This window comes from Poecile atricapillus, chromosome 2 (genome assembly GCF_030490865.1).
Source record: "Poecile atricapillus isolate bPoeAtr1 chromosome 2, bPoeAtr1.hap1, whole genome shotgun sequence".
Lineage (NCBI taxonomy): Eukaryota > Metazoa > Chordata > Aves > Passeriformes > Paridae > Poecile > Poecile atricapillus.
Window position 1 is genome coordinate 59,678,493 of NC_081250.1, and position 21,591 is coordinate 59,700,083.

The following is a 21,591-nucleotide window of genomic DNA, read 5'->3' on the forward strand; positions in this document are numbered from 1 at the left end:
TGTCATTAGCATACGTGCTTTTAGTGACAGCTAACAGTCTGAATACCACTTCCATTCATGTCAGTACATGATTAAAACCATTAGATGTTGAATCAGTTTTCTGATTCTCTTCAGAAAACTTACTTGGAGTTTTTGTGGGCCTGTATGACCAAGTATTTTCATCAGGCAATTGCCAAACTTCTCATTTAAAGATGTTGTATCCTAAAGTATTTTCTTCATGCTTCGTGATTGCAAGGGTATGTGAGGTCTTTGTCTTTCCAGGTAAGCATAAACAAATTTTGGCAGTATAACATAAATTACTTTGTCCATTAAATTCTGGTGTGTGGGCCCTATTTCTTTTAAAACTTATGTCTAATTTCTCATCATCCATTGGGGTGTTTAGTGAAATTTGAGCTTCTCTATCAATCATTTATTTCAAAGGTTGTTTTCTAGGTCCTACTGGTAAGTAAATATGGGGCTTGTCCTTATCAGTCCATTGATAGGTCATAATGCACCAGGTGATAAAGCCTAAAGTTCTCCCAGCACCTAGTGAGGTTTTTTTCTTTCGTCTCTCTTCCTCTCCTCAAAGGGTTGCAGGTATGTTTTTTCTTTTGTTTTTCATGTTTCCCTCTTGCCCTGTTTTCACTGAGTGTTCTCTTCTTGTTGCCTGAGAGCTGCAAGGGAAGTGTCTAAAGCTACTGTAGTCCTCCACAACTCATTTTGCTCCAGGAGTGTTTTGATCCTTCTTTTATCTCAGGCTGGGTATCTTTAAAAGTCTTCACCTGGCACTCAGGAAGTCTCTGCACTTCAGTTTTTGGGCCTCTCTCAAAGGCCCAAGTTTGTTCTCTGGGATGGTTTCCCAGCCCATTTCCCTTGCATGGTGTCATGAAAGAGTCTTGCCCAAGAAGATAGGTCATCTTGGGGATCTTGTAACGCTTCATTATGTATTACATCTCCTCTCATTTTCTCTTGTCACCCTACTGAAAACATTTTTAATGTTATCAGGGCTTTTTTCAATAGAAGTCTCAGCATATTGGGATCAGCTTCTGGGGATATTGGGATATATCCGTTTGAGTGTCCGTACATTGCCTTGTAACAGTGGTGAATATTCCATGAGATGACCACATGGGTATGGAAGCTTGTCCTGCTCTTCCCATACCCTCTATTCCTCCTGCCCAATATGCAACCCTGCTGATTATTGAATGGGGTTGATTGATAGGCTCAGGTCCTAGGTTTAATAAGACTCCTGGCCCCCAGTATCCATCAGCTTCACATCCATCAAGCAATATTCTAACCTGCTCCTGAGGGACTCACTCTCAACAATTGCTCAGTCTCTGGCTCCTCTGGTTTTCATCCATATTTTTCCTGTATGTTTGCTACTTGCAGAGGGTCCCAGGGAGTAGTTCTGACCATGTTTTATTTCCTGACCTGCTTGAGGTCTTTTGAACACTTCAGTCTTAATTATGGATATAATTTTTAATTCTAGAACTGCTTCCTTTCTAGAAGAGGAGCTAAAGATTCATTTATTTCATTGGAATCCCATCCTCCCTCACCATCATTTTCATCAGGGTTTTCCCAAACACCGCCATTTCAATCCTCTGGTGATACTATTAATTTTTTGATTTTTCTTACAGCTGGGGGATTGGTGAGTTTAATGTCAACTCTATTTTTTTTTCCCCAAGGTTTTTTGCTTTCCCTTGGATTCTTTTAACTGTTGTTTTACCTGGTCATTTTGATACCATAAAGACAATTTTTCTTTCCTTTATATACTATCTCACATGCTTAGTTTATTTCATAATTTTCTCTCTTTATTGCCATGCAGCCTTTAAGCATAACCTGCACAAATTTATTGTGCTTAGTATTAAAATGATGGAAGAGTGTTGAGACCTCAACAGAGCAAAGATTATTGGGTTTTTTTTTACATTTTAAGCATTCATTACAAGTTAACGTGAATGCTGGGCTACAAATGTGGAACAAGAATCTTTAATTTAGTTAAAAGGAAAGAAAGCCAACAGGCACACTGAACAAATCTTGTTAGAAACCAAAGAGCTGTTTTGTTTTTAACAAAAAAAACCCCCAAAAACTCCATTGAAATTAATGTTTAAGCATGCTGGGCCTCTGGGTTTTAGAATACCAATAAGTGGGCATGGCTTCTTCTGGCAGCAAGACATGCTGTGTGCATACATGTACTTATCCTGTGTCTTTATGCTTTCCTTACATGTCTGCTGAGGACCCATCATGCTTCCCTTTGTGTTTGGAAGGAATTTATGCTGCTGGGACAGTATGTTGGGATCCAAAGGACAGGCAAAGAGTATGTTCCCTTTTTTGGGGGCACTGCTTCACCTGTTGTTTTCAGTACTTCTTCATACACTGAAGACCTGCATTAACATCCAGTCCAACCTGAAAACAGGCTGTGCAAGCTTTTCCCCTTCTCCTAATGTGTGTGCTTTTAGTGCTCTGAAAAGTCTCCCTGTCAGCAGAGAATCTCCCTTGCTCTGTCCTGGTTTGTCACCTTGTCTCTCAGTGAGATGGACCCCTGCAGTGGTTGTGTGACTAGTGGGGCTGCTGAATAAAATACCTTAAAAGCTAGCAATCAGGTTGGTTTATTATTCAGATGACTGTGAAATTAGAAATTTAGTTTAGACTAGGCACTGAAGTATTGGATGCATGAAGTAGGTATGTAATTGGTGTCTTGAATGATGACATTTTCAGGTTTATTTCAGAGAGAGGAGTCTTGTTCTGAAATGGAGATTTTCTCTTCATGGAAAACTAGAAGCCACTTCCAGGAATACAGTGATAATGGTGGCTCCCAAGTACAGTTTTGATCAACTGCACTGTCTATTCTGAAGGCTCATTGCAGTTCCTAAATTGGCTTTGCAGTTTTATTCCAAAACAGTCCTTCAAATTCAAAGGCTTAGGACTGAATAAGGGAAGCATTTATCACTATCTTAGGAATTTTATTTAATTTTAATTATAATTTTATTTTTTCCTGATTGACAGTGAAAAAGACTTTTGGCATTTTAGCTGGCTGCATTTGGCTGTCACTGATAAGTGATTAATAAATTTTAATCTGAAACCAATAAAATGCACAGTGAGTTTACACATGCATATTTTGGGGTGTATGGAAATAGATAAAAAGAAAATATTTATAGTAGTGAATGTATCCTGTGTTCTTTGCTGTCATTTTCCCTGCCAATTTAGCATTCTGTGGAATCTTCTCTTGAGTGCTAGACTGTTTGAAAGTAATTGTTTCCTGGGTCTTAACATCTGAAGAATTATGCATATAGTGTATTTAAGGCTTAACCTAATCTTCCAGCTGAGTTTAGTTGGGCTAGCTGTGTATTTACTTTGAATTTATATTTTTTTAATACACTGAGAATTTCACCAGCATGCCATTTATATTACAACTGATCCATGTCATAATCCTCTTAAATCAAGATGATTAAAGAATTTCTTAGAGCTGAATGCTCTTTGTGCAAGATTTTAATTCACCACTTCTTCACAAATCCAGTAGATTGTGAGCTGATGCTTTGGTGTTTGTAACTTATAAGGCACACTATAAATGTTATGATCAGGCTTCCACTGCACTCACAGAAGCCTTAATAACATGGAATATATTGTATGCAACAGTAATTGCCACTGGAAATGTGAGGTTTAGAGCTTAGACTAGTGCATCTGGTTCAGCAGAATTTGGGTTTATGAAAGTGACACCAAAGGTACATTTAATTATCAGCTGCTTGGTTTGAAGTTTAGGAAAGAAAAAAGAGAGAAAACGACCAAAAAAACCCCAGCCTATTAATTTTTTGGTTTGTGGTACACATCCTGTGAAGAGTTTGTGTAGGAAGTTGATCAGGAAAGTAGCAAATTCAGAAGTGTAGCAGAAAATTGTTGCAGGGGAGAACCCTCATTTAAAGTCTATTCAATTAAAATACAGTAGTTTAATTGTGGTTGCATGGTTTGCAAAGTAACCCCCTACATAAACTACAAAAAAAGTAATTCTAGAGTTAATAGACTGTGAAGTTTGAGTTTTTTGATGTGATTTAGGGAAGTCACAGAGCAGACATAGGCTGAGCCACTCCACAGTTTTTCAGATCTATTTTTGAGTGTTATGAGGTCTTAGAAGTTAGTGGTCATTTCAATTTCCTGGTTTTGTTACTGGGTAAAAAAAAAAAAAGGAAGAAACAGGCCAACCCTTATTTATAAGGAAAGCTGCACAGAACTCCAGGTATTGCTGTCCTGCTCTGAATTGGTTACAGTAAAATTATCAACTTGCCAAAGAGTACAAACCTGGGCTGCTGAATAGCCACTCTGATTGTGAACTAAAACTGTTTGTGTTTTCCTGCTGATAACTTTTAAGATTAAGAACCTATCTGCCATTAACACACAGACCATATAATTTCTGCATTGTCAAAGCAGATGAAAAGGCTGCTGAAGAAAGAGAGAGCTTCTCATTTGCAGAGGTTTTATGAGACCTGTTGGCTTATTCCTTGCATAGTAGGAGACAAATCTGTAGCAAGAAATGAGAACCCTTTTTGCTGTAGGTGTGTATTGTTACAGTGCTAAATCATGGTAGCCAGAGTGTTCTAATGCCAGTGGGGAACTCAGATGATGATAAACCTTGCAGCCACTTTATTCAAACACACAGTGAGCTTCTTTGGGTTTGCTTTTAAGGAAGTGAGTGAATATTTCACAAAATGTTAAACGGGAAAATATATACTTATCAGCAGGAAAGCATGCTGCTTAATTCCCAGCAGGAGTGTGTAAAAGTGTAGTGATGCTGAGTTTGGAATGATGGTACCAGGGCAGACATTTCAGGGCTTTTGCATTTGTTTTGTGACAGTTTAGCCCCTAGCACACAGCTGTACTCAAGAGAAGGCTGAGTTATGGAACAGGCATGGAATTAAAAAAAGATGTGACTGAATGACCACTGGCTTTCTTAATTTCAAAATGTGAATGGTCTTAATGAGCTGCAATTTAAATCAAATAATAAATTGAATGCTTAGAAAGATGGTGAGTAAATGAGATGAAAGACCAAAACAGGGAGAGGGACAGTCCTTTATTTTTGTAGTTGTTGATGTATAAAGATGAGTGAGCTATTGCAACTTTTCCTTTGCTCAAGAGTTACCATATTTCCCATCAGGAAGGGAGAATGCTGTATACAAGGGCAGCCTCTAGAAGCACCTTTTGTAGTTTCTGTTGAGGTAATCAGATGTCAGCATTCTCTAATACCATCAAGTTGTATTATGAATGCAAAATTTTCAAAGGAGAGGAAGCAATTGCTTAAAAGCTTGAGGCTACAATAGTATCAAGGGAAAAAATGTATTTTTTAATATTCTCAACAGTTTTATATGTATATTGATAGCAGGTTATTTTCAATTCCATTGCTTTTTGATGACAAGAATCACAGACATGAACACACATGCAAAACTATCAAGAAGGCAGTGGCTTTTTGTTGGAAATGGGCCTTGTACAAGAGTGATACTTTTAAATTAAATAAACCCCAAAACACACACAAAACTACAAAATAAAATTATGTTATATGCAGGCATAAACAGATGTCTTCCTTTTTCCTCATAGCAAACTATTCAATTTTATGAGCCACGTTTTTTTCTTTTTTTATATTTGGTTTTGAATTTTACTTACTGTTTTTATGAGGCAGCCTCTGTTGTAAGTCACATTAATTTTTTTTAATAGTCACATTAACTTCCTTCCTTATGTATAGGGCTTGCAGTTAATAGATGTCTCAGATTTTCACAAAATACTCAGGGAAGACTATTATTACAATGACTTTTACAATTTCTACTACTAAATTTCATTCAGTTTAAAATTTGAAATGCATTAATATCTCTATATTTTGTAATTTTCACTGCAAATAATATTTTGCAGTTAATGATGTTTAGGAAAGGAGCTTATATGAAAGCCATTTATTCTGTGCTTAATTATTTAAAAATACTTAAACTCATTAATTAAACTTAATATTTAATTAATATTAAATAATTAAACTTAATTATTTAAAAATAAACTCAGATTTCTTATGAGTTAATTTAATACATAACTTAATTAGTATTTAATAAAGTCTTATAACCTTGTTTATCAAAGTGCAGATAAAGAATTCCAGCTGGAATACTGATTGGCATCAAACAGAAAATGATCTTCGCATTTTAGCCAGGACTTGCTTGGTTATACATGCACCAGTTTGTGGTTTCTTTCTTTACATACTGAGCTGAATGCACAATACACTGAATGCTTCTGTATTGAGACAACTACTAAAACATGAAATTTTGCTAGTCAAAATCTTTTGGGCGTTTATAAATTTGCTGTTGCTGGTAACTTCTCTGTTCTGTACCTATCAGGAGATTAGGAAGTAAAAAAGATCTAGGAAATATCTAGAAAATTCTCCTGAATGGGCAGCAGAATCCCTTTAATTAAATAAATTAAATAAATTAATTCCCTGGGGCTGCAAAGCCAGCAAGAGCTGGCATAGATAAGGGCCAGGACAGAGTAGGTAACTCTCAAAACTCTCAAAAGGAAGATCTTTGACTTTTAGGTGTCATTGTGCAAGTCGTTAAGAAGTTTTAAAATAGTCTAAAATTGAATTGGTTTTATCTGTCCATTTGCAACAGTCACAGAGATGAAAACCTCTGCAGGAATACAGTACCACCTTCTATCTTTGGTGAAAGCAGTCGAGTACTGAACTGCTTACTTTGAGATAGACCTTGGCCAAGGACAAAATCAGAAACCTCATCCCCTGTTTGCCAGTCATTATGCTTTCCAAGCTTCTCATCCAAACCTGACCGCAGTGCCTTTCTCTCACCCATAGCCTCTGGACGTGATTACCAAAGACTGTTTCTGATTACATCCTGTTCATGTAATTTCACTGCTTTCAGTGAAAATTTCAGCTGAAAATTTATCTTGTTCTTACTATTTGTGTGGCTTCATTGCTCCTAGCTGTGAAGAAGCTGGCCATAAAGTAGGTGCCAGTGTTTCAACACCTGTGTCATTTGAATTTACTTGGGCCAGGTTGAGCTGGTCCTTGGCATTTTTGAAGCAGTAGATACCTTTCCTTGTCAGGGCTGTTACCATGGTCCAAATGTTCCCTTTCCTAGTAACCCTGACAAGGCTTTGAGGAATTCAGAGTTTTAAGCCATCTGGATCCTCCTGAGATTTCATCACTCTTTCTCTCTGTGGGATTATGGAGCTGGAGAAGAGGCGGGTGAGAGCACAACTCTTGAAGAAACTCCGTAGGAACATAGGAAAGCACTTGTGGTTGCAGTTTTCATTCATCACTTCAGCCTGAAACCAAAAAACTCTGTAAGAATTCTTTCCAGTCTCCAGAGTCCTAATAAGTATTGTTTGTTGGAGAAATAAATATGAACAAAAATTCAGTATTTTTTCATTGCTTTTTTTTTTTTTTTTTTCCTGCTGCACTTCTGAGTGTGTGGTAACATCAGAGCATAAACATTCAATTGCTGATAGGTAATAGTCCAGCAGCATGCCTCTTTGAAGGCTTTCCTGAAGGGAGATTCCTTTAGGAAGCTTAAATTGGCTTGGGTACCTGCAGATTTGTTTTTCTTCCCCCCTCTCATTCTTTCAAGCTTCTACTCTTCTGGTTCGTAAAAGCCATTTTTCTGCCTTCCAGTCAGTGCATTGGACCCCATTGCTTCCCTTTTTTTTCACCAGAATTTCCTCAGCTTTCTATTTGCTCTTATACAGTTCCTCATTCCACATCTTTTTTCTAACATCACTGTGTCATCATGGCCTCCTTCAGTGTCTATATCCTCCAGCCTCTGCATATTCTCTCTTTCTACCTGGCTGCTCCTTTTGAATTAATCTGTTCTTTGCCCTTCTGCAGGTTATTCTTCCTCCTTTTTACCTAAATTGCTGAACATGACCCTGCTTTAAAATAATCAGAAATAACAGGAGATGTTTAGGCTACCTAACTCTCTGATTTTTGCCTCAAGGTAGTCACACTGGCAAGACTTGAAAAACTCCAATATCTTCTTTTTGTTTGGACATCATGGAAGAATGCCCTCACAGAAGATCATGAAACTTTCAATGATTTTTGCTTGGCCTCTTGACAGAAGCTGCACTTGCTGTGGCATGGAGAACTGAGAACCAAACTGAAATAAATCCTCTCTTTATACTTACCAGCAAAGCTGCAGGGAGACATACTTTCCTTTCTTACCCTCTTTCAGAGCTCTTCTGCTTCAGGGTTGCTTGTCTGGTCAGTTCTCAGGTAGTTTGAGGCACAAGAAAGTCAGAGCTGACTCATAAAAGAGGACCACGTTTAATTTACAATTTTGTATGAACTGTTTGTAGTAGTCATAAATGTTCCATTTAATAGAAGTGCTGGAATTTTTCTTTTTGGCACGGTACACCACATATTTCTGCTTCAGTACAGATTGCAATAGAAGCCCATAACAATACAGGATGAAGATGTGCAAAAATGTTTCTACATGTAATTTATGGCATTTTCTAAAATGCTTTCTTGGTTTTTTTTCTCCCTTAGAGACATGAGAAGAAACTGACTAATGATTCAGACACAGAGATGTGAAATATTGCATCAACGAGATTTTTTCATATTTTTTTTCATAAACCAAAAAGCATTATCTATAAAATATGAGGCAAAGTTACCCAACTGAAAACATTTCCTTGGAAGTAACTCAGAGCACCAATAATTGTGATTAATGTGGCCTGAAAACTTCTGTTGACAAGATCTTGACACAGAATCACACAAACAAAAAAGGTGTTGGCCTTTCACTCAGCTTCCATCCTCCAAATATTTGTAACTTCACATGCAGAAAGTGTAAATACTTCTGGCTCTATAGTAGCAATTAACATTTTAAGCTATTTTCATAATGCTCCATTTATTCAAATCAATTTCATGTAAGTTATTTTGCAATTTTTGTATTTCTTTTCACTTTTCGTAACAAAAGACAACAGTGTGTGCCCTAATTTAAGATGAATTGCATTCCTTGCCATTACCTTTCAAATTTTTTGTTCAAGTATTACAACTTCCCCATCTTTCAGTTAGTGTCATTTCTTTCTTCTTCTGTTTTGGCACATTTCAGACCTAAGTGTTTTAAGTCCTGCCCTGACTGTACACATATTTTGGATATCTGTATTCCATTCTCTTATGTTTGTGCAGAGGTAAATAATTTCCTTTTGTTGTAAATGTTCTATTATCCTTAAAAAATATTTGCAGTCTGTGGAAGAACAAGAATGCTGTTTCTCTTGAGGATTCTTTCTGTGCAAGACAACAGTGGTATCCCCGAGAGATGCTAGAGTGTTGTGCAGAGTTCTTTTCAACTAGTAGCTTTTCATTTATGACCAGCTTTCTGAGCAAACACCTGCTAGAAAGTGCTTGGAGGAAATTCCACTGAGATTTCAGATTTTGCTCATCGAAATCCTGCAAAAACCTTTTTGGGCACTCTCTTTTAAAAGAGAAATATGATTCCTTACTGAAACTTACAGCCTTCTTTCCTCTCTCCTGCTCCCTCCTGTTCCATAATTAAGTTTTTTCAAAATACTGTATGTCTGTCTCCTTGGGTTGTTCAGCATAGCCCTGAGCCTGATCTCTCTTCTAAGATGAGGTGCTTTAAAATTGAGAATCCTCAGCTCTTGAGTGGATTTGGCTTCCAGGGCTAATACATGTTCATCTCCCTTCTACTCCTCTTTTTGCCCTGGAGTAAAAACCTGATGAAAATTGCCCCTGCACCAAAATCCTTTTTACCTCCAGAGGCCAGACAGTCCCCATTTTGGTTGAAAGACTTGGGGACCTTGAAGGCAAAGGTGTTATTACAGAGTCTAAATGGAAGGAGGGTGATATTAAATGCAGTTCTTTCAGACTCTGAGTTGACTTTTTATAGTTCAATGAGCCAAGGAATCTAGGGCAAGGTTATTTTCTTACGTACTTAAGGGAAGGCCTTGAAATAGCAGAGTCTTCTTGGTGGCTTTTAGGGAACATTTTCCTCTCAGAGTGTGGTGGAAATCTATAACTCTAATGTCTATGATGAGAGGCAATTGATAATACCAGGTAAGAGAAACAGAGCATTCTGTCTCTTAGAGAGCTCAGAAAAATGGCAAGTGTGAAGTGCATTGATTATTTGAAAAAGTACAGGTAACATTCTGTTCAGATGCATCTTGTTATTCTCAGCCACTCCATGTTTTTATTGCTGATTTTGTCAAAAAACCCAAACAAGTCTTGTGTCAAAGGGGATTTGTAATGAGATACATGCAGGTAGATTGTCCAAGATTTATCATACTGTCATCAAATATTGAATGTCCTTAGTTGGTTTCAATGGAACATGCATGCACATGCATTGTATTTATTATAATTTCCCAAGAAAAAGGAAATAAAAAAAGAAAATTATTATTTTCATGTGTAATATGAAAATCAGGTCTTGAAAAACATGTGTGAGTTATTTAGGATAAGAATCCAACCAATGATGCTAAGAGCCCTCTGGTATTTCCAACAGGGATGCTTTCAGAGGACAAGTACTATAGATCTTTTGGTAGGGTGGGGAGGTTCCAGCAGGACTGATGCCTGGGTAATCAAGCTGCTCTGTCCATCAGGAAATCTCTCTCCTAAGATGCACCCAGCAGCACCACTTTGGAATTTCATTGTGATGTGCCATAGAAACCCCCAGTTCTGCCTCTTCATTTCAGACTGTGAAAACGGCCTTCATTTCTGGTCCTCTGGGCAGTGTCTGTCTGGCAACTTCTAAGGCCATCTGGCACCTCCCCTCCAGCCATTTACATCTGAGGTATGGCACCTCAGAATTTGTTCCCAGGGCAAACTCTTCCCTTGACTCTCACAGTGATAAGAAAGTAACTGGGAAACTAGACAGTGTAGTCAGTGCTGACTTTTTATGCAGTTGGATGCTGGATTTCTCTGGGTCTTGTGGTTTTATTAATTTTTTTCCCACCAAACTGGTTCTGTGCTATACTAAAGCTGTTTTTTTAGCAGCATCCAGCAATGTCAATCAATTTGTATTGGTTGATATTACCAAGTTCAGATCCTTCTATGAAGAGCTAGGAGGCAGTCAGAAATAGTGGAAATACTTTTTCATCTTTCTTACTGTAGTTACATTGGATATGGGCACATCTTCAGATTTCCTTGATCAGTGGAGAGAGATGATTTGGAGCAACCTATGCCTTTAGTTTCTGGGCTGTTTTCAGTTCAGGGGAAAAAAGAGAGGATCGTGCATCACTTGGAAATTTTTTTCCGTATGTACCTATCTTCACTTTTCTAATTAGCTGATACTGTAAGGCCTGTGTTGGAAACTTCAGAGACCCCTAGTTATTCCTTATACTTAGGGGAAAGAAATTACTAAAACTAAATGGTGTAAGATCTTTGCAAAATTGAAAATACTAATGTAACTGCTAATCCTTGTTGTCCAGGAGTACCTGCTTTTTAATGCGTATGTGGAGTTTCAGCTCTATGTGCTACTTGCATGTGCCCAGAGTTGAGGAGTAGAACTAATCCAACTGTTGCTCTTAATCTTTTAACCCTGATTCAGCATGTTTGTTTTTGATTCAGAGACTGAAATTTTTGATAGATGTATGTTATTACAACCCTCATTACTAAAGGATATTGTAATTGACTGTAGAAACGTTAAGTATTAGGTCGTTGTTGTAATGTATCTAGTTCAGATTCGCTCTGGATCTTTGCCCAAAGTGAAGGAACTTCAGATTCAGGACTTTGTTCAGTTCCCTTTCAGTTCCCATTCTTTTTTGCCCCCTTCGCCAAGTGGTGTAGTATGTAAGTATTGTTAAAAGGAAGGAAAAACAAATTGACAATAAGGGGAGACTGAAGACTTCCTTGAAAGAACTGTATCGGGAATGATGGGTCAGCTCAGAAAACTTCTCAGAAGCAAAATTGAATGTGCAGTTCAGTAGTTGAGCCACACTGTGTCACCATTGGACTTCACTTCCTTACACTCTATCTTTCCCATTATAGGTGAAGATATTTACAAAGCCAGAGAAGAGGGGTCTGAAATGTGGGGGGCAGTTGAAGTGCAAGAAGATGAAGATACTCTTGTGGAAGTTCCACTGGACCAGGTAGTGATGAAGCTTTAAAGAAATGGCTTTGCATATTTTTTTTTTAGGATTACAGATTGTGTGTTGATTCTCTTTCCTCAATTTCTTTCAAGTGTACAGCATAATTCTGTGGAGGTGAATGTAAGCTCAACAATACAGCTTATTTTATGGCAGCTTTAGCAAATCTCCCTTTCTGTGTTAATATGTCAAATGTCAGTTACCTTTTCATCAGCTTTAGAACTGCTTTGAGAGCTCTTATAGAGCCTTAGTGAATCAGGACTCCTACTGCTACATCCTACCAAATAGGTTCACCTGAATTGCAGTCTCTTTATACTTGTAGAGCAGTATTCCTCCAGCTCTGGACCACAACATGTGTGGATTTATCTGATTTTTGTTAAAGCTGACAGCACTTAGTTCTGTTGGAGCAACATGGTGCTTTGCTGGCCAATTTTTTAATCCTAAGATTTATATGCAATAAATAGGTCATGATAATTAAACGTAAGATTATATGTTCCTTTTTGTACTTTGATTTGTACTCCTGCTGACTGATATAATACAAGGAATAGGTAAATTGAAGCTTATTCCAAGGAAGGGAAGAGTAGAATTGCTTAAACTATTTGCTGAAAATGTATGTGGTTTCTTTCTGCTAATGAATTGCTCACAAGACAGTCCTCTTTTTCATCTTACGTGTTTGTAGGAATTTGCCAGCTTGTTCAGCTTTGTTTCCTGTTGCACTGTGCTTTTGGTGTCCATTGATGATGGCTTGGAGCCTGTCACATTGGCCACAAAATAGTATTTCTGATCCATGCTTTGATACAAGGAATCACAGTTTATCCAAAGGATTTCTCAGGCTAAAAATCACCCCAGTAAAATCAAGAATCTTGGGCATTTTTATGACATACTGGTGGTCAGCAGAGCTGAGGATTGTTTATTTATGTGAGTCTGTAAAAAATGGGAGGGAGTTAAAGATAAGAGTTTGTAAATGCACTTCAATTACCCAGGGCAACCCAATGGAGCATAAAAAAATCTATGAGATTTCTGGTGTGTGTTTGAGACAGGTTTTTTGATGTTGGTAGTAAGAGATATATTTAGGTGAATCATTCTGCTGAATTTACTTCTCAAGAATAAATAGAAACTTGTTTGGCATCTGACAGTGGAAGCCTTTGTTGCATCAGCTGTGAAATGGTCAGAGTTTAAGCCCCTGAAGAAAGTAGGGTAGAAAATAACAAAATAAAAAAATCCTAGAAGTTAGGAGAGTTGCCTTTGGCTTGGTTGGGAAACTGGCTGCAGGATCCTGTGTGAGGCTGCCCTGAAGTGGGGAGGAATTCAGGAGATCTAGTTGATTTCCAGGAGAATCTTCTCAAACTACAAGAATTATGGCCACTGTGAATGATAACAAGCAAGCATAACAGGAGGCCAATTTGAGCAGAGGACTCCTGACCTCAAACTAAAAGAGGCAGAAGGGGGGATAGATGATTAAAGAGCAGAATAGAGGCATTTTCTGGATATGCAGAAATGGAATTGAGAGAGGAAAAGCTTGTTGAGAAATGGAAACTGGTGCATGTGCTTGGGAATAACTACTATGGATGTACTATGGACAGATCATACTTTACCCATTTCATTGCCTCAGTGATGAAATAAGTGGCTCTGTGGAGGACAGGAGAACAGTTATTGTCCTTTATCTTGCTTTCAGTATAGACTTCCATATTTTAAGCAAAAATTGGAAGAAGTGTGGTAAATATGGGGAGGAAAATATCCTTAATGAGAATAGAGACTAGATTTGTGGGCTAAAAGGTAGGTGAAAAACTGGCTTATTTGGTTATATTTAAAAGGTCAGCTGTTTGAGATTTAACTGGCACCTATTTACAGATGGTGGTCCTCAGGGTTTGGTACTGTACCTGAGACATTATATATTCATGAGTAACACAGATGATGGTATGGGACACAGCCTTATTCAGGCCCAGCTGTCATCAGGTGAATGCAGGGCTGTCATTCAGAGCAATCTCAACAGCTTGAAGGAATAGGATGACTTAAGCCTCATGAAGTTCAGCAAGAAAGAGAGGTACAAAGTTGGGCACCTTTAATGAAGTAACTGTCTCAGTGCAGTCTTGACAGAGGTGGGCTAGAAAGGAGCTGCAGAAAGGGCCATGCAGTTCCCATGCATGCAAGTGCTCCCTGTGGGGATGAGGTGGACTGTGTAGGATGGGGTAGTAAAAGCACAGCCAGCACATCAAGGTCACTGATTATTTTTCTTGACTTGACGTCTCTGAGGTTGCATCTAGAGTATTTTTCCAGCTTTGAGTCCTTCTCAGCAGAAGAGAGGTATTTAGAAACAAGAAACAACACAGCAGCAAATTAAAAAGTTTAGGGGCTAGAGCTTATGTCACTATTTAATTGCTTACTAAATATTGCTTATTATTTAGTTGGCTGATTTTTTTCATGCTTAATGTCTAAAAGAATACTAGACATACCTTTAGCTTGTGTTCTGCTTTTACAAACAATACCTGAGGGGAAATAGATGTTTTGTGAACTTATTAGCCAGTTTGAAGACTGACACCATACCACCTAAAAAAATATACAGATTTTATCTTAGGCTCCTGTTGGTAGGAAGGATCATTCTCATTATTTATTCACTTTAATGGGAAGGACTGTTGCTCAGCTATTTTATAGACATTGTTCTTGAAGACACATGAATCAGGTGATAGAGACAACAAGAACATGACTGTCTTGCTTCCTGATAGAAAGGATGTGATACAGCTGTGTCTTCTCACAGCACATACCTGCCCCATCCTCAGAGTCTTATATGATGAGCAGCATTGGGCTCAGCCCTGTTAATTGTGGTTGTCCTGGTGAGGTGTCATGATAATTAGGATGTGTTATGTTATATTGATAGCACTGACATTGGGGAAGAACATGTCGGCTGTTGTCTTAATCCTAGTTTCTTATGACATCCTGAAGCACATTCTGCTCTGGTCTTGACAGTGTAATAATCAAATTCAGAAATTATTAGCCTGTTTATTGGCCTCTGAAGGTGTGTAAAGAATTCCTCTGGGCAATGTAGGACATTTGGCTGTGTAAACTGGGTTGTCAGACCTTAGTTTTTAGGCTGACTGCTATTCACATGAAATCCAGCCCTGGAGACAGCTGCCTTACCTCTCCACAGAGATGCTACAGCACAGGCAATAGCTCTGTGTGTCTCACCAGTTTGCCTCTGCCAGCGGATGGTGACCATCCCTAGGGAGGGGAAAAACTCTCTACTACCACTTCTCTGTTTGGCAGTGGAACTGTTCACACAGTTGCCAGTGAGCATCAGATGTGCTGGCAAGCTTGCAATGCTAGGAACTTGCTGGATACCTCTAAGCTCATGTACCAAGGTCCATTCATCATGCTCAGATGGAAATATTTTTCACTTGCTACCAACAGATTTTGCTATCTGGACAAGGAACTGAAAGCAGGTGTATATGATGGGGAAAAAAAATATTCAAAAATCAGTCATGCACACTATGAATAATCTGGTTTTTGTGTTTCCATAAAAGCAAAACAAAGCACCAAGATTTATTGCAACACGAGCCATGGAATATATATAATGTTAAAACTTCATGTATAGTTTCCTTGGTAATCTGGCAAGAAGCCATGTCCTTCTGGGTAGCACAGAGTAGTTTTTATTTCCAGATAATTAAGGTCACTCTAACCTTAGAAGCATTTAGCATTTTGCATGTTCAGGTTCATATTAATGACCATTTTAAATTGTTTTAAATTCTGTGATGTAAAGCTTTTTAGCTTTTTCTTATCTGCACCAGAGTTTCTGTTATTGCTAGAAATATGGGAAAGGACAGCCAGCCAGGGCTTGACTATCCTGCATAATGCATAAATATTTACATGCCAGCTTTCACTAGAATACTGACACTTCTGATAGGCTATCATTTCCATCAGGCACATAAATGAGGTGGTGAAGATAGAGCTTCATATTTTTTTCTTTTTATGCACCTTCTCTGTCTTGCTGTTTGAAGTACACAGTTGAACAAATGCCAGATTAGCCATTAACTAAACCTAATGTTATACTGGCTAGACTCGCTTATGTCCCGTTCTGTAAAATGCTGTCTGCCAGCTGAAAACACATTAAAAGAACAGTGTTTGCTTTACTCCAGACTAGCTGACAGTTGTAATTGAACATCAAGGAAGAAAGAAATGAGTATTTTGCCTTTAACCAAACCAGACCTTTCTGTTCTATATTCTTTACCAAGGCTTCAGCTCCCAAATACAAAATGATTGGTTTCTTCTTTTGACACGCAGGCTTACTCCAAGTTGGTTGTTTGCATCATTGTGTCAACATTCATGGGGACTGATGACAGACTATGAAATCAGTTGTGCAAATAGCAAGGGAACAAGGTGGTTCTTGACAGGGAGGCAGCAAAATAATAGTAGTTTCTTACTGGAGGTAGTAATTATGTGTGTTACTTTGAATTTTCTGGTAATAATGCAAATATATTCAAAGTAACTCCAAGAGAAAAAATCCTAACTTTTAAAGCTTTCAGAAAAAGCTACTCTTTTTCTTTCATTCTATAAAAGTTCTAAAATACAAAAGCAACAGTTTCTAGTGATAATACTGAAATAACACTGCAAATTTGCAGTGGTTTATCCATTTGCAGTGGTTGTACTTCTCCCATGCTTAGCCCTTGGGAGGTGGAGTAAGCATGAGAGTTATGAGACCCGAAGTTATCCAGTGCATGACCCCATAAGTAATTCAGGCATGTTGTTGTGCCAGCCTGCTTTGCCATGGGGTGTGTGATACTGGCTATTAAGATGTGATGTAGAAAGAGTATCCGCTTGGATACTCTTTTTGTTTTGGTTTGTTCTTTGGGTTATTTCCCCCCTCCAGATTCATCATCCCCATCGGCTTACCTGCTTCTGTGTTTATTTGTAAAACTTAGTTGATGATAAATTTTTCTAACAGGCACTGCTTTGAAGTTTTTCTGTAGATGTTCACATTCTTGGTTCTTTCATTATCCATTTGCTTTCCACTTTGATAGACTTGTCCACTGATTAATGCAGTCCTCCACTCATTATTTCCCATTTCCTGGGCTGTGATGTGATGTGAGATTGTGTATCTCCCCTAGGTGAGCTGGAGTATATCATTAGTAGAAGAAAATTTTCACCTTTCATTTGCAGTTTTCATTATGGAGTATACATTTTGCTTTAGAGACCCAAGATTCACCTCAGTGAGCAGAATAAAATGTTTATCTTCCCCATTGCCGAAGGCAAAAGGTTAAAGTTTATGTTGATTCAACATTACAACAGGCTGACTGCTTTAAGAGACATTCTTTGATTAAAAGGCTACAGCTTTTCACAAGAAAACATTTTGCACTACATCAGTAAGGATTTCAAAATGGCATTTGGAAAGAACACATGCGGGACTTCCTATGCTCAAATTTCACTACAAATGATGCAGCTGTAATTTAAGCCTTATGAATTTTGAGTGCTGACAAGCCAGCAGATAATATTTTCCACTGTATATTCTTCTTTCAGCTCCACTGATTTACACTTAATGTTGTTATTGTTTGTCTGTGTGAGATAGGGAAACTTACTCTGATTGGCTCCTTGCAGTTCAGAATGAGAAGGGAGATCTTTCTGTGGTTTCTGCATTGGGTGACTGATTTCTGAAGTTGTAGTAGCAGTAGCTGATCTTGTCTTTAGAGGCCTGTGTGGCCAACAGCTGAAGGGCCTTCACTTCTGAGTGAAGCCTGGAAATGCGAAACTCTTGTAAAACTAGTTCGATACCACTGAAAAAAATTCTCTCTGTGTAACCCTGTTTTCTAAAATTTCAGCAACCCTCGAGCAGGCAGTTTCTAAAACTGCTTAACTTAAAGGGCATTTTTAATTAATTATAGAAGAACTTATAAAATTATTTTTGTATTTTTGCAGTCTCAGACTTATTTCTAAATGCTTAACAATTTTCTCATTATCTACAGGTATGCTCAGCAGATCATACTGTATTGTAGGACGCTTAGGCAAATTGAACACGTGCAAAATGCTTTGGGGAAAGAACAAACATAGATGTCTGAAGTAGATAGAAAAAAGTATTTTTGACTTAGGTACATATTAGAAAAGTAAAGATCTGATAAGCTCATAAAGCCATTGAATGGTTTGGGTTGAAAAGGACTTTAAAAATTATCTCATTTCAACCCCTCTACTACAGGCAGGGACACCTTTCACCAGACCAGGTTGCTCAGAGCCTTGTTATCCTGGTCTGGAGCACTTCCAAGGATGGGGCATCCATGGCTTCTCTGGGCAATCTGTTCCAGTGCCCCACCATCCTCATAGTAAAGAATTTCTTCCTAGGAGTCAATACAACCCTGTCTTCTGTCAGTTTGAAGTCATTCGCCTTGGTGTTGTCACCACATGCCCTGGTAAGAAGATCCTCTCTGGATTTCACAAAGGCTCTCTTCAGGCCTTGGGAAGTGCTAAGAGATCTCTCTGCAGCCTTCCCTTCTCCAGACTGAACACCCTCAACTCTCTGTCTGTCTTCGTAGGAGAGGTCTATGTCCCTCTTATTCTGGGGGCCCCAGAGGGCAGTGCTCAAAGATGTTGGCTTCTCTATCATGGCTGCATTGTGATTAAGAATGAAGTATGCTTCCAGTTACTGGACAATGAAACCAATGAAGGGAGTTTGAAAAGCTGTTTTTTCTACACTTCAAGTTCTTTAGTTTCCATTCATTCTAGCTGGACTTCTGGGTGCTGTGATTTTATGAAAGATTAGACTCTGTGGATTCAGGTATTTTACAGTGTTGTAAAAATAAATAAATAAAGGGCACCCATCTCATAAAAAAGTTGAGGTTTAAATGTTGTGGGGATAAAGACTTTTAGCCTTCAGTAACAACAGTGCATTTTGTGCAAAGGTGGGAACTATGTGGGAAGTGTAAGACAGTTGAACCTTAACTATTCATTTGCTTGTTTTTGAGAGCCTAGGTTTTGTAAATGATGTGAAAGAGAAGAGGGCTGTTGTCACTTAGCAACACTTTCTGGTTCAGGAACAAAATGTTTCGCTGTTGGAATCTGTGCAGCGCTGCTACAAAACATTCCCGAGTAGGAGCAGGGGAGCTCTGTTCTGGAGAGCTTTGGTGCAATTGAAGTCAAGTGTTCCTGTTGGTGCATTTGTGAGATGCATTTATGCTGTTTTTCATGACCTTTAAGATTTTTGTTGTCTATCTCATTGTTTGTCTGTCATGACCATTAGCCAAGTAAACATTTCCAAATGACTTCAATAAAGAAAAATTATGTTTTATATTAATGGTACAAAATAATTTCTGCCTTAAATAATTTGTGATACTGCACTTTTCAGTACCAGTCATGTACAAACCTTCTGAGAGGTTTACATTAGCATCCCTAGAGGAAAAGAAGCCAAATGCTTCAATGTCTGAAGATTTCCTGACTTACTGCTTTTGAGTGATGATGGCATTTGGTAATGTAGCTCTTAATGAATGTTAGCATGATGAGTGTAATTAGAATACATCTTTCTTTTTTAAATGCTCTGTTTTTGCTGAGATTAAAAATACTGTCAAGCAATCATACTTCTTGAATGCAGAATTAAATTGGCTCTGTTCCTCATCATCCTGTTAGTTAAGTCAGGAGGTTTCCAGAAGGCGAGCTGGGTCCATGTTTGCAGCAAGAAGCTGAGAATTGCTCCGGTTTTACTGTGTGCATTTGGTTTAATATGCTTTTCAATGTACATGTACAAGTCTTTTGTCAGTGAGTCTTTTTATTGCTAGTCCATGACAAGCAAAGAACTGTTCTCACATTCACAAAGGTATGGTTTGAAAACTAGTTACTTTAAGTAATGTGCTTTCAAGCATGAAACTGCAAAAGCATCACCTTTGCTTAAAAGATGCAGCCAGCAATGCAAAAATGAAGGTTACTTCCTATTTTATTTCAACCATTCAAAAGGCAAAATTACAAACCTTATTATGATTAGTTCTGGCTGTGGGAGGAATGGGGATAATCTAGCACAGTGGCTGGAAAAGCTCTCTGCTCTAGAACTCACTTGATTGTGAAAATTATCTTAAGGAATAGGAATGCTTCTCCAGTCCAAGTTGAAATTGTACAGTTGTTTTTGCTTCCAACATGAATTTTTGATGTGCCTTTTGTTCCTTGTTACGATCTTTGATATCCTTATGATCACTGTGTTGCATAGAGGTGATAGACCTCAGGCACTCAGGCCTGGAGATACATCCAGAGCTGTTTCTCTGGATTTGAGATGCCCTGAGCTTTTATAAGAATCCCAAATGTGAGGGACAACTTCCAGTGAACCATCACAATGGCCAAAGGCTGAACTCTTGACTTCTGAACAACAGGAAGAGCAGTCCCCCATCTCTCTTGGCTATCCATCCAATTTATTCCATACAGGATATTCTGACTGAGAATATTTTGGTTATTTAAAAGGTGACTAATAAAAAGATAAAAACTAAGATGGGAAGTGTCACTGCTTCCATGTCAGTATACAAGGTCATTGCTGACTTGAGTCTGATAATTTCTGCAGGGATAGGTGGGTCTCAGTCAGCATTCCTATTTTGCTTTCAGTGTGCCCATCCTGCTTTATTCTGACTGAGAGAGCACAGTTTGTGGTAATTTTGGTGCATATATAATAGACAATTTTTACAGTGGTAGGTAGAGGTATGGCTGGACTGCATCAAATTCGATGGAAATGACTCCAGGGGACTTTAAATTACACTCTGACCCACCAAGTACTTTAATGTAGGCTTCAGTTCATCATTTCAGGATCACTGCTATCACTGAAACTGTTCAAAAAGGTAAAGTTAAGCATGTACAGCATTTACAGGCTTTGGACTATTAAGACCTCTGGTTTTCTCCCTTTTTCTGTTTTCTACCCTGCATTTATATATGCAGATAAACATTCTCCTTCCATAAATGTTCCCTAGCTAAAATTTGCTAAGTATACTTCTTTCTTAGTGAAGAAGGTGTGCTTGAAATAGAGAATGCTAATTTATGCATGGTGAGTAGGTCAATGAGATCTCAGTAGGAAGTATCACACTTTTTTATGTAAAGAGCAATGTACTATTTGGTGGGTGGTTTTGGCCTTCAATTTCCTCCCTACAGTCCTGCCTTAGGTCTGCTGTGCAGTCTGAAATGCACAGTCAGTGGTCATACCCACATTTTAAAGGCTACCTTTGACTCTACATGCAGAGGGAACCGTACTACATTTTAGATTACCTTGTGAAAGGTCTTTTCCTCTGGATCAATGTGTATTTTTAACTTGTTTGAAATGTCCATTCTTATGTAGCGTAGCTTGAAAGGAGATTAAATGAAGAATGCATTTTGCTTTCCAGTTATTAGCTGAAAATGTGTCTTTTTATTTTTGTCTATAATAGTAATGACATTGTAGTAATAGGCTCAGCTATCTTGAAATTTTCAGTTACTATAAAAACATACTTGCACTGATGGGAGTTGTTCTACTCATCTTGTTCTCTACTATTATTTTTCTTGCAATTTAGCTTGATTGGTCAAGTTAAATTAGTTGGAATTTGAATGTTATTTCATGCTAGTTCTATGCTCTGT

General features: G+C 38.1%; 1 protein-coding gene across 3 annotated transcripts in view; it reads left to right on the forward strand.

The window, feature by feature from the left end:
- DCDC2 (doublecortin domain containing 2) overlaps positions 1-21,591 on the forward strand; it is a 60,406-nt gene that overhangs the window by 32,162 nt on the left and 6,653 nt on the right. For all 3 annotated transcript variants that reach the window (XM_058830846.1, XM_058830844.1, XM_058830843.1), the window contains exon 8: positions 11,942-12,042. In XM_058830846.1, the coding sequence (XP_058686829.1) occupies positions 11,942-12,042 (101 nt within the window). The remainder of the gene's footprint in view (positions 1-11,941; positions 12,043-21,591) is intronic.